General features: G+C 45.5%; 1 protein-coding gene across 2 annotated transcripts in view; it reads right to left on the bottom strand.

Moving 5' to 3' along the window:
* Window positions 1–341: 341 nt before the first annotated feature.
* The window catches only part of LOC140426792 (M-phase inducer phosphatase 1-B-like), an 81,312-nt gene continuing 68,492 nt past the window's right edge, over window positions 342–13,161 (bottom strand). For both annotated transcript variants that reach the window (XM_072511971.1, XM_072511970.1), the window contains exons 14-16: window positions 11,163–11,296; window positions 5,711–5,822; window positions 342–4,545 (exon numbers count right to left, since the gene is read on the bottom strand). In XM_072511971.1, coding sequence (XP_072368072.1) covers window positions 4,405–4,545; window positions 5,711–5,822; window positions 11,163–11,296 — 387 coding nt within the window. In that variant the 3' untranslated portion in view covers window positions 342–4,404. The remainder of the gene's footprint in view (window positions 4,546–5,710; window positions 5,823–11,162; window positions 11,297–13,161) is intronic.

The following is a 13,161-nucleotide window of genomic DNA, read 5'->3' as shown; positions in this document are numbered from 1 at the left end:
GGTGTCCCTTCCATTTTCGTTACTTCTAGCTCCATACGTGGTCTTGTACGTTTGAAAACAGCAGGTTGGAAACGACGAGCAGCTCCATCGAGATCCCCACACTGAATGCCTAGAACTATTTGACCAAACGTTTCCTAAACATTTCCAGGGTCAATAGAGTGGTTTAAAAAAAAAAAAAAAAGTTGGAAGACCCTTGAGAAACCACAACCGTCACATTCCCCCAACTGAAACACACTCAAATGGCAAGGATCAGGAGAATGGGGATGAGATCAAATTGTGCTCTTGGAAGTGATTTTCTATAATAATTCGCATTAAAACTCAATTATGGAAACGAAACAGGCTCACTGTTGAATGCTCAGATTTTATTACAGTGTTGGATTAAAATGCATTACTGTCCCTAGGCAGCAAGTTACATTTAGATTAAAGTGGTTTACACACAGATATTGAATTGAATTACTGGCAGACATTTGGTGGTTCAAATGGCCTCAGTATTGCATCAAACAGGAACATTGGAGATTAGGAGTTTATGTTAAAGGCAGTGAAAATTAAAATGAAGGCTTAAAAATAAAACTTTGATCACTGCGTAAGAAAGCCCAACACAAATGATGTTTACTGATAAAAATACATTTTAAGACTGTGCGACACATCAGTGCAAAACCGGAGTACAACTTCAAACCAACACTGCACAGGCAGGAATATCAAGAGTTAGCAACAGTGTCAATTATAAAGTTTCAGTACATTTGGAATAACATGTCCACTCCATTTCAGATATAGGTGCCTTTCCTTTTTAAAATGTAAAAGTGACCTTGTCGGGGTGATAGTAATCGCCCACAGATAAATAGGAGACTACATGGTAGTTGTCTTCAATTTTTATTGAGCAGTTTGACCTTCAGGGCGGCAAACTATGATTTTATTTGAGTTGGAGGGGGTTGAGTTATGGAGGAGACAATCATCTGCATTCAATAGCTTTCCAACTATTAGTGGCCCAGACTCCTTTTTACCCCGTTCCAGCTCTTTCACGAGTGGCACTGCCTCCAACTGCACAGACAGGGCTATTTTACGAGATCTCTTGCAGCTTTTGAAAAAGTTACTCAAAAGCAAAACATTCTGTAAAACTGACCAGTCACACAGAAACAGTGAGGTGGATGCAAAGTACGGGAAAGTCCGCCCACACCACCCCACCACCCCACCCCCACAGCTGCAAAAAATAACATTGGACTTTGTAGCCCCATGCAATTGGGGAATTCAGCAAAGCATCATTGAACGATTAATGTCGCTTACCACCAGTAAGTAGTACACAAAAGGGATTTGACCAAGTACATTGATTTCAGGGGAGAAAAAAATCTCAGCCTTTTTGATGGAAATCTAATCATTGCCATGTAAAGGAACATCTCGCTCACATGCGCTAGATCCAATTTATGTGGAATAACAATTAGAAGACATGGTCTGCAGTTGGTCAAGGAGGTGGTTAACTACCACCTTCTCAAGGGCAATTGGGATGAACAATAAAAGCTGGCCTATCCAATGACAACCACGTTCCATGAAAGAATAAAGTAAAAATATTTGGGCCAGTTTTCAGTTTGGACCGAACCAACTATTTTTGCCCCTCTTTCCACCCCTCAGCACATCAAGGTCAAGGGCCGCTCCAGGTCTCGAACAATACTGCGTGTTGTTGAAACTGCTCAGGTTGGATTCTTTGTTTAGTTAGCTCCACTTCAAAGTGCGAGGAATATTAATCTGACAGCACAGCTATGCCAACCGATCCTTTCACTCGCTGAACATGAACAATCGCAGCTAAGAATAATTTACTGGAAACTAACTGCAGCTCAATTGCCAGCTCCTCAACCTGGAGGCTTTCTACAGGCGACTGCAGTTCTGGCCATGGTGAATAATAATAAAATTACCCGCGAGGTGGGCCATGGTGAATAATAATAAAATTACCCGCGAGGTGGTGTCATTCGTTACTAGCATTGAAGAACGCAGCATTGCTTTAAATTTATTGGTGTGCAATCAAATTAGCTCACGGTTGAAGATGATTGACAGTCACGTGTGGTCCATGTTGGCCAGATTCTAAGGAGTCCACATCCAACACATTCTTACCCTTGGCCAGAATCATGTTTGGGAGGGCTCAGAATATCAGTCTCTGGTTCCTTTTCCGATTGGTGTGAGAGACGGGTGAAAGGATGGAGGGAATTTTTTTTATTTTTTAAAATCCTTCAAATAAAGTAGTACTATCTTTATAGGAAGAAAGTGTTAAGAGTGTGTGATGGATTCACGTAGCTATGGTGCTCATGGTAAGCCCATTTGCAAGGGTTTAATGTGCCCTTCTTGCAAATGAAGCTCAATGTAGAGAAAAATTAACATTATATGCATTCCCAACTAGTTCACCACAAACTTCACCATTGCCTGGATGAAGACACTTCATCACAGTCTAATCTACATGTGATTTTTCTGACTAGCTAGTCATGAACAAAATCCTCTTTTCTGATCAATTCTCTCAATATCCTACTCATTTATTAAAACCCGTTTTTAAAATATGGCTATACACATATCTCTCTCAAAAAGGAGATATTAAATTATTGAATACCTTTAAAAACACGGATGTTATTTTTTCTTCTTAAAGTAAAAACTCTTTTCAGGGCTGAAAGGACCCCTGAATTGCAGATCGCCATCCACTACAATTACAAAAAGGTGTGTGTATGTACAACAGGTGAAGCCAGGGTCCAAACTTCACCCAAGTTTAATTGTGGAAAGGCAATTCAACTGCATGTAGGTTGTGTTGGCATTCACAGCACAATAGTTAACAGCACTCACTCCCAAAACTCAGAAAGGGAGAATAGGTACTTGGATGGAGTCATCAGGCCTTACTGTGGTGTCCTTCATAGTCAAACAACATGCTGGCACCTACTAAGTAAAGTCATCACAGTACACTATTTTGTCATAAATAGCATTGCAACCTGACCCGGTCTTATAAAACCAAAATATTAAAATATTGTACATGCTGGAATTCTGAAATAAAAACAGAAAATGCTGGAAAGATTCATCAGGTCTGGCAGCATCTGGGAAGAGAGAAACAGAGTTAACTTCAGGTCTGTTCAGATGGAGGGTCGCAAGATCCGAAACGTTAACTCCACATGTTCTGCCAGACTTGGAAGTGTTTCCAAACATTTGTTTTTGTTCCTGATCCTGGTCTTGCACATCATTCCCCAATTTAGCACAGTATTCTTCCCCAGAATATCTCTTCACACTTCAACATGGACTCAATGCAGGAAATAGCTGGTTTGGCAATGGCATGTGATAGGAGAAAGCAGAGCTGCCCAAGAGACTGTGAATGCATTCGATTCTGGTTGATGCTCATTGTATTGCATTCACACCTACCGCTGACATTCACCTACATAATTTGGTAAAACTGTACCCTTGACCGTGTTGTCGATCGTAAAGGAAGACGTTCTGGCTTTTGCCTACTACCTATTGCTCAGTCTGCAACTTCTGTCAGTAAGCTGTAACTTACTAACCAGCACGAGCTCTGATGAAGAGCAAAAAGGTTCATGGACTAAATAAGCAGCTGGCAGTCACTCCTTTTTTCAATGTTTCTTAACCAATCAGGTCTCTGCTTTATCCTTAATCTCAATTTGGCATTGGCATTTTTAGGTACTGCTGTTACCTGAAAGGGAGGGTTGGGGTAGGCAGCACATGTAATTGCTCTTCAGGGCGTGTCACTTGATCACTTCACCAGCAAACATCTTGCAATACTACAGACATCAACAAGACAAAAACATGGTTCACAGCATCCGTTCATCGTGCAATGCATAGAATGGGGCATTGAACGTTATTTTGTCATTATTCTCACGTTAGTTCCCCTACCTGCGCAAGGCAAGGGTGTGATGGAGGATAGAGGAGGTGGACAGACTGACATGCTCCCAGGCCTCTACCAAGTGATCACAAGATTGCGAATGTACAGCACAAAGGAATTACTGGAGCAACATGCCAGCTATCAGTCAGCAGGGCAGCAAACTGATAAAACCAATGATCTGTGCTGATGTTGGTTGGTTGGGTGGAAAGAAGAAAGGTGTCAGAAGGTTAAATCACTTCCCAAAAACAGTTGAGGGGATTTCTATAAAATTAAAATTATTATCCTTAAAATAAATTCTTTAAAAAGTATAGTGGCTAAAATAAACCTCTTTGCATTCTAGATCCATTTTGTTTCATTTCCACATGGAGAATGGTCTTTGTGCTTTCTGATGTCGCAACATCCCATGATTCGGTTGGAAGCTGAAGCTTTCTCTACTACATTGCTACAGGAGCATGGTGGAGTTGGAACATTCCAGAATGAGGTAACCTGTAAAAAGGCAGCGTCTACTTAAATGGCAAGAGAGAGTCCCATTGCCTTTTTCTCACATCCAATCACATCTTCCTCAATCTCGAGATTAGATCCCACCTCCGACGCTCTCCTGCCCAGGATTTACTTTTCCTCCGCAACTTCAACATCTCTTCCTGGAAGTCTTCATGATCCATTGGACAGTACTTCGATGGATCACAGTAATTCTGCAGGACAACATGCAAAGCAGTAAAATCAGCCAGACAATAATTTTGGAATAGACCATAATCTAGAGAGTCAGTTCATGGGGATGCAGGTCACCAACACACCATTGACATTTGTGGTCAAATCCCTGCCACATCCTGAAAAACCCAATAGCAAAGCAATGGTTCGGCGAGAGATGAACTGTACCAGGCATCACCTTTAGCAATGGAGCACTATTTAGAGGCTCTGTTCCCCATTAGGAAAACAGATCAGCAGAGCAATTTCCCGACTTAAGTTTGTGTAAGCATGTTCAAAAAGTCTCAAGAGTAGCCATGCTACTATAAAGATCCGCCCTTTCAGAAATGTTTAAAATATTTAATCGGACAGTAGCAAAGATGAACTCTACAAAGATGCTTCATGTCAACCTGAATTGTTGTGTACCTGTCTCTAAAGGTCCATCTAACATAAAGGCAACTTGCCAAGTCCTCTGAAAAATGAATCTGTGCCAGCCATGGGTTGGGAATGACAAAGAGGTGAAGACTGGAGGACTGGTTTGCAGCCAATTTTACAGGGAGTGTTTCGCTGGTGCACCATTACACCGGTTCCTGATCCCCACGTTAGAGGCCATGAAAGGTCGGAATTTGCTAAGAGCCGAAGTCAACAAAGAGCTATTGATGGTGGGCAGAATTAATCGGATTTATTCAATTTCCACTTTGTGGATAACTGCTAGAAATATCCAAGTTGATGGTCAGCATGAGGGAATGAGGGTGCAGGGAGGGCAAGAATGCCAATTGGAATTCACCTCCCAATAAATGCTGATTGACCAAACGATGGTGCCATGGATGCTGGCAGAACGTCCTGCTCTTTAATTAGCGAACAAGATCTTTCGGCTTCCACTCAAACCAGCAAACACCAAAAGCTTGAGTCACATTCAAAAGGGTGACAGTTCCAACAGCGCAGCACTCCCTCACTGAAATTTCAGCCTCGATGATGGGCGCAAGTCTGATGTGGGCTTTTCAACGCGGGCAACAGAGGGAGCTAAAAGGCGTAAATGAAGACACTTCAATTCGTGCCTCGGCATTCAGAATTAATTTCCGGCCTAATCAACTGCCTGAAAATCCCAAAGAAACAGCTTGTACAATGCACTATGCAAGCATCGTCCGAGAGAGATGGGGAGACATTTCTTACCGGAAACTGAGGAAAGAAAGCTTTATACCCTCCTTTCAGTATGTAGAGCTCTGGATAGTTTAGATTCGGGTACTCGTTCGCACTTCTGTCCTCCTCCCGCAACAGGCGACACCTTTGATGAAGACGACAGGTAGGTAAGTGCAGTGCACATTCAAACCTCAACTTGTGAAGTCAGTTCATTTTAATTTTCCCTGGCGATATATTTCTTGCCCACCTCTCCCTTGGTGAAGAGTGTTATTAACACTATGGTATATAGTCCCATGGATGCTGACAAACCACTAGTGCATAGAGTTTTACAGTACAGAACAGGGCATTCGACTGGACAGGTACAGTACCTTCCCTTAAGAGGCTAGACAGTGAACTGCACATTTTATTGAACTCCGGAGCCAAGCTGGGTTTAATCTGCACCCCGAATCCACATACACCTACTTTCCAGCAGGTGCCATCCAATAGGAATCAAGATAATGGGCGTCATTCTCCGACCTCCCGCCGGGTTGGAGAATCGCCGGGGGCTGCCGTGAATCCCGCCCCTGCCGGTTGCTGAAGTCTCCGGCACCGGATATTTGGCGGGGGCGGGAATCGGGCTGCGCCGGTTGGCGGGCCCCCCCCACTCGATTCTCCGGCCCGGATGGGCCGAAGTCCCGCCGATAAATTGCCTGTCCGCTGGCGTGGATTAAACCACCTTTTGAACGGCGGGACAAGGCGGCGTGGGTGGGCTCCGGGGTCCTGGGGGGGGGGGGCGTGGGGCGATCTGGCCCCAGGGGGTGCCCCCACGGTGGCCTGGCCCACGATCGGGGCCCACCGATCCGCGGGCGGGCCTGTGCCGTGGGGGCACTCTTTCCCTTCCGCCTCCGCCACGGTCTCCACCATGGCGGAGGCGGAAGAGACTCCCTCCACTGCGCATGCGCGGGAAACTTTCAGCGGCCGCTGACGCTCCCGCGCATGCGCCGCCCGGGGACGTCATTTCCGCGCCAGCTGGCGGGGCAACAAAGGCCGTTTCCGCCAGCTGGCGGGGCAGAAATTCGTCCGGTGTCGGCCTAGCCCCTCAATGTTGGGCCTCGGCCCCCAAAGATGCGGAGCATTCCGCACCTTTGGGGCGGCGCGATGCCCCTCTGATTTTGGGCGCCAGTCAGCGGACATCACGCCGTTTCGGGAGAATTACGCTCCACGTTTCAGCCATGTCCCAGCTAGTAGCACTCTCACCAGAGTAAGAAAGCTGTGGGTCCAAGTCACTTTCCAAAGAAAATCTAAACCAATACTCCAGTGCAGTACTGAAGGAGTGCTGCACTACCAGGAAGGCAATCCTTTTAAAATCTTTTTAAGGTACTGTTTTGAAGAGGGGTTATTCCCAGCGTCTCTTAATCAACATCACAAAAGGTTGTCACGTAAGAAACTACATGTCACGTAAGAAACTACAGAGAGTCATGAACACAGCCCAGTCTATCACCCGAACCTGCCTCCTATCCATAGACTCGGTCTACACCTCCCACTGCGTTGGGAAAGCGGGCAGCATAATCAAAGAATAACCTGGGTTATTCTCTCTTCCAATATCTTCCATCAAGCAGAAGATACACACAAACTGAATCAAAAACAGCTTCTTCCCCACTGTTACCAGACTCCTGAATGATCTTCTTATGGATTGAACTGATCTCTCTCCGTATCTTCTCTGCTGAATAGTACTACACTCTGGGGACCAGCAAGAGGGAAAAACATACTTGAGCCCAGCACATATGCAAAAGACAAGGCTGAGGCATTCGCAACAATCTTCAGCCAGAAGTGCCGAGTGGATGATCGATCTTGGTCTCCTCCGCAGGCCCCCAGCATCACAGATGTCAGTCTTCAGCAGATTCGATTCACGCCACATGATATCAAGAAACAGCTGAAGGCACTGGATACTGCAATGGCTATGAGCCCTGACAATATTCCAGCAATAGTGCTGAAGACATGTGCTCCAGAACTTGCCACACCCCTAGCCAAGCTGTTCCAGTTCAGCTTAAACACTGGCATCTACCTGGCAATGTGGAAAATTGCCCAGGTGTGCCCTGTACACAAGAAACTGGACAAATCCAACCCAGTCAATTACCACCATATAAGTCTTCTCTCCATCATCAGCAAAATAATGGAAGGTGTCACCAACAGTGCTTTCAACAGTACTTACTCAGCAATAACCTGCTCACAGAAATTCAGTTTGGGTTCTGCCAGGGTCACTCAGCTCCTGACCTTATTACAGCCTTTCATCAAACATGGGCAAGAGAGCCGAACTCCAGAGGTGAGGCGAAAGTGACTGTCCTTAACATCAAGGCAGCATTTGACCAAGTACAGCATCAAGGAGCTCGAGCTAAACTGGAGTCGATGCAAATCAGGGGGAAAGCTCTCCACTGGTTGGACTCATTCCTGGCACAAAAGGAAGATGGTTGTGGTGGCTGGAGGTCAATCATTTCAGTCCTGGGACATCACTGCAAGAGATCCTCAGGGTAGTGTCCTAGGCCCAACTATCTTCAGCAATGACCTCCCTGCCATCATAAGGTCAGAAGTGGGGATGGTTGCTGATGACTGCGCAATGTTCAGCACGATATACGACTCTCCAGATAATGAAGCAGTCCATGGCCAGATGCAGCAAGACCTGGATACTATCCAGGCTTGGGCTGACAAATGGCACGTTACATTCACGCCACACAAGTGCCAGGCAACGGCCATCTCCTACCAGAGGATCTAACCACCTGACATTCAATGGGATTACCATCGCAGAATCCTCCACAATCAACATCTTGGGGGTTACCATTGGTCAGAAACTGAACTGGATTCAAAGGGATGGCAGGGGAAGCCGGGGTCAGCTGAATTACGGGAGTGATATGGGGGGAGCAAAAAAAGCTAGACAGGGGTCTAGCGGGGGGGGGGGGGGGGGGCAGGGTTGCTGCTGCACTGGCCGAAAGGGAATGGGACACAGAAGAGGTGGCCGGGGCGGAGGTGAGGGAGACGCGGACACGGGACTGGCCCAGAAAAGGAGATGGCTAGTCGGCAGCGGCGGAGGGGGGGGGAATCCGGCTGATAACGTGGAACGTGAGGGGCCTGAACAGACAGGTGAAGAGGGCTCGAGTGTTCGCGCACTTGAAGGGACTGAAGGCAGACGTGGCTATGCTCCAAGAGACACACCCGAAGGTGGCGGACCAGGTTAGGTTAAGAAGGGGATGGGTAGGACAGGTATTTCCTCAGGACTGGACACGAAAAACAGAGGGGTGGCAATTCTGGTGGGAAAACATGTGTCATTTGAGGCCAAGGCTATCGTAGCGGACAATGGAGGGAGATACGTGATGGTGAGTGGTAGGTTGCAAGGGACGTGGGTGGTGTTGGTAAATGTATACGCCCCAAACTGGGATGATGCTGGATTTATGAAGCGCATGTTGGGGCGCATCCCTGACCTGGAGGTAGGAGGACAGTGCTGGACCCAGCACTAGACCGCTCCAGATCAAGGACGGGGAGGAGGCTGGCGGCAGCCAGGGTGCAAAAAAAGAAAAAAGAAACTGAACTGGATTAGCCACTTTAATATTGAGCTACCAAGGCAGGTCAAAGGCTAGCAATCCTACAGCGAGTAACTCACCTCATGACCCCCAAAGCCTGTCCACCACTTGAAAGGCACAAGTCAGGAATATAATGGAATACTCTCCACTTGCCTGGTTTGAGTGCAGCTCCAACAACACTCAAGAAGCTCAACACTATACTGGACAAAACAGCCCGTTTGATTGTTCCCCATTCCACAAACATTCAAACCCTCCACCACCGATGAACAGTGGCAGCCATGTGTACCATCTACAAGATGCACTGCAGTAACTCACCAAGGTTCCTTAGGCAGCACCTTCCAAACCCACTACCATCTAGAAGGACAAGAGCAGCAGATACTTGGGAACCCCACCACCTGGAGGTTCCCCTCCAAGTCACTCACCACCCTGACTTGGAAATATAATTGCTGTTCCTTCACTGTCACTGGGGAAGCAGTCTGTAGCTCCCTCCCCAACAGCACAGTGGTTGTACCTATACCGCAAGAACTGCAGCGGTTCAAGAAGGCAACTCACCACCACTTTCTGAAGGACAACTAAGAATGGGCAATAAATGCTGGCCTAACCAGCGACACCCACATCCTATAAATGAATTTTTTTTAAATGATTGTTTTTATTATATGTCCTATGTTTTTTATGTATGGAACGATCTGCCTGGACTGTACACAGAACAATATTTTTCACTGTACCTTGGTACACAGGACAATAAATAAATCTAAATCAATCTAGCCATCATCTGTTTGTGGGAGCTTGCCATGCCCAAATTGGCTGCCATGTTTCCTACAGTACAACAGTGGCAACACTTCAAAATGCTACACTACAAAAGTATTTCATTGGCTGTAAAATGCTCAAGAATGTCATGAAAAGCAGGATATAAATGTGTTTTTCTCTTCTTGATCCAGGAAGTAAAAAGCAGGTTGTGCCCAGGTCACTATAGGTGTCTGTGGCTAAGAAGCACATTGGAGAGTGCACACAACTACCAAACAAGCATGCAAGACCTACTCCGGAGGCTTAAAAAGGATTTCTTCAAATATTCTGCTGAAATTTTAAACAAATTATTTTCTTCACCAATCCTTGTTCTTTATTGTGTTTTCACCTTTTATCTTGTAATGTCCACCGTACATTTTACTCCTGACCCGAATGCATAAACCTTCCCATTGAGAATATCCTGTGGCTCTGGCTGTAACATCACAAGTGTAACTATATTGTACTGTCTATGATTAGGGGAGGCAGTGGCATAGTGGTATTGTCGCTGGACTAGTAATCCAGAGACCCAGAGACATGCTCTGGGGACCCAGGTTCGAATCCCGCCATGGCAGATGGTGAAATTGTCATTCAATAAAAATCTGGGATTAATGTGACTATTGTCATTAAAAAAAACCCATCTGGTTCAGTCTTACCTGGTCTGGCCTACCAGGTGATGCCAGACTATGACCTATGTGACTCCAGACCCACAGCAATGTGGTTGACTCTCAATTGCCCTCAGGGATGGGCAATCAATGCTGGTCCAGCCAGCAACGCCCACATTCCATAGACGAAAAAGTTGGGGCTCCCCCCCCAACACTTCGAACAAGATTGAAAATACCAAAACTTAATTTTTTTATTTATTTTTTAATACAGAGAATGCTCCTTATATAACCATCTGCAAGAGGAAAATCATATCTGGCCCTAGCCACATTAAATAGTAGAGTACAAGGCTCAAATTATGACAGCTAGGCCCCTGTTATAGAGGCTAGCTCACCGAATTACACAAGTCAATTTTCTGCGGAGGTTTCACTTCAATTCTAGATGCTGGAAAGTATGAGACTGTTTGTAACCGTGCCAAGTCCCTCCTCAACATTCGGTATACATTTAATACTCTTTCAGTGGAGATTAGGAAAATAATTCCTACAACTCACATCTTTGGTCCTCGCTCTGATGAAAATTCACAGTGGAAAATGATGATCAATCTCTTGTCTCTGGATTTGGGAACAATGGGCTCCTTTAGGAAATAGTCAACGGCATCATCTGCTCTGTGAAGGTTCAGAGCACCCTAGGAAAGTAGGAAGTAGCAGGAATATCAGCTGGGATAGTGAATTGGCAAGACAAGTTAGAACTAGAAACTTATTTATGACAAATTTACTAGAGTTCTTTGAGGAGGTATCAGCAGAATAGGTGGAGGAGAACCAGTCGATGTATTTTCAAAAGGCATTTGATAAGGTGCCAGGAATGCTACTGCACAAGGTAGGAGCTCATGATGTTGGAGGTAATATTCTGCCACGGATAGAGGATTGGGGGCTAACTGGAAGAAGCGAGTAGCGATAAGGGGGTTCTTTCTCAGGTTGGAGGGCAGTAACTAATGGATTGCCACAAGGATCAGTGCTGGGACCACAGCTCTTCACAATATATATTAATGATTGACTGGAGTAAGGAACGAAGTGTACGGTCACCAAAATTGCAGTTGCAACAAAGGCGGGAGGGAAGATAGATCCTCGGATGGTGATGTCTAGCACGAGGGGTCATAGCTTTAAATTGAGGGGAGATAGATATAGGACAGATGTCAGAGGTAGGTTCTTTACTCCGAAAGTAGTAAGGGCGTGGAATGCCCTGCCTGCAACAGTAGTGGACTTGCCAACACTAAGGGCATTCAAATGGTCATTGGATAGACATATGGACGATCAGGGAATAGTGTAGATGGGCTTTAGAATGGTTTCACAGGTCGGCGCAACATCGAGGGCCGAAGGGCCTGTACTGCGCTGTAATGTTCTATGAAGGCAGGTTGTAAGGCAGGATATAAACAGTTCTCAGAGAAATGTTGACAGGTTAAGTGAGTGGGCATGAAATCAGCAAATGAAATTCAATGTGGGAAAAATGTGAGACTGCTCATTTATGAAGAAAGATCACGACGGGGGATTATCATTTAAGTGGAGAGAGACTGCAGAAAGCTGTAGCACAAAGAGACATGGCGGTCCTTGCTCATGAAACCCAGAAAACTACCATACTGGTAGTTAATTGGGAAGACAAATGGAATGCTGGCTTTTACTTTTATATTCCAGCCTCCTTGAAATAAAGAGATGTTGCTGCAACTGTACAAGGTACTAGTGAGGTCACGTTTAGAATACGGTGTACAGTTTTGGTCCTCTTATTTAAAGGAAAGATATATTACCACTGCAAGCCGTACAGAGGAGGTTTACTAGGATGGATGCACTGCCATATGAGGAAAGATTAAACTGGTTGGCTCAGTACTCCTGGGAGTTCAGAATAATGGGAGGCGATATGATTCAAACATACAAGATTCTTAGGGGAGTAGATAGGGCAAATGTTGGGAGGATGTTTCCACTCACGGGAGAAGCACATTGGAGAGTGCACACAACTACCAAAGGGAGTAGGACCAGAGGGCATTGTCGCAGAATAAAGGGATGCTCATTTAAGATGGAATGGAGGAAGAATTTCTTCGCTCAAGAGTGGTGAATCTTTGGAATTATTTACCCCAAGAAATTGAGGAGGCCGAGTCCTTGAACATTTCAAGGTTGAGATCGATAGGTTTTTAGTCAGCACGGAAATTGAGGATTATGGAGAGAAGGCAGGAAAATGGTCTTAGTGAGCATTAGAGCAGCCATGATCTAGATGGCGGAGGAGACCCGAAGGGCTGAATGGCCTACTCCTACACCTATTTCTTATGGTCTCAGTATTCCTAGACTGGGACTTCTCGACCAATTGCAAACAAGCCAAAATGCATTGCAAAATACAACTGTTAACGAGAAACTGCACTTTTGCAATTAATTCAGATTGTCGCACGACTGGTATATTTTTTTATTCAGAGCACTGAACATGTTCAAAGTTCAAAATGAGACACGCGAGGAAGTAAACTCTGGCTGCAGAGAAGAAATAGAGCTCCTATTTGATAACTTATCATTT

The sequence above is a fragment of the Scyliorhinus torazame genome, chromosome 7 (genome assembly GCF_047496885.1).
Source record: "Scyliorhinus torazame isolate Kashiwa2021f chromosome 7, sScyTor2.1, whole genome shotgun sequence".
Lineage (NCBI taxonomy): Eukaryota > Metazoa > Chordata > Chondrichthyes > Carcharhiniformes > Scyliorhinidae > Scyliorhinus > Scyliorhinus torazame.
The sequence above is the reverse complement of the archived record's forward strand: the minus strand, read 5'-3'. Positions and strand labels throughout refer to the sequence as shown.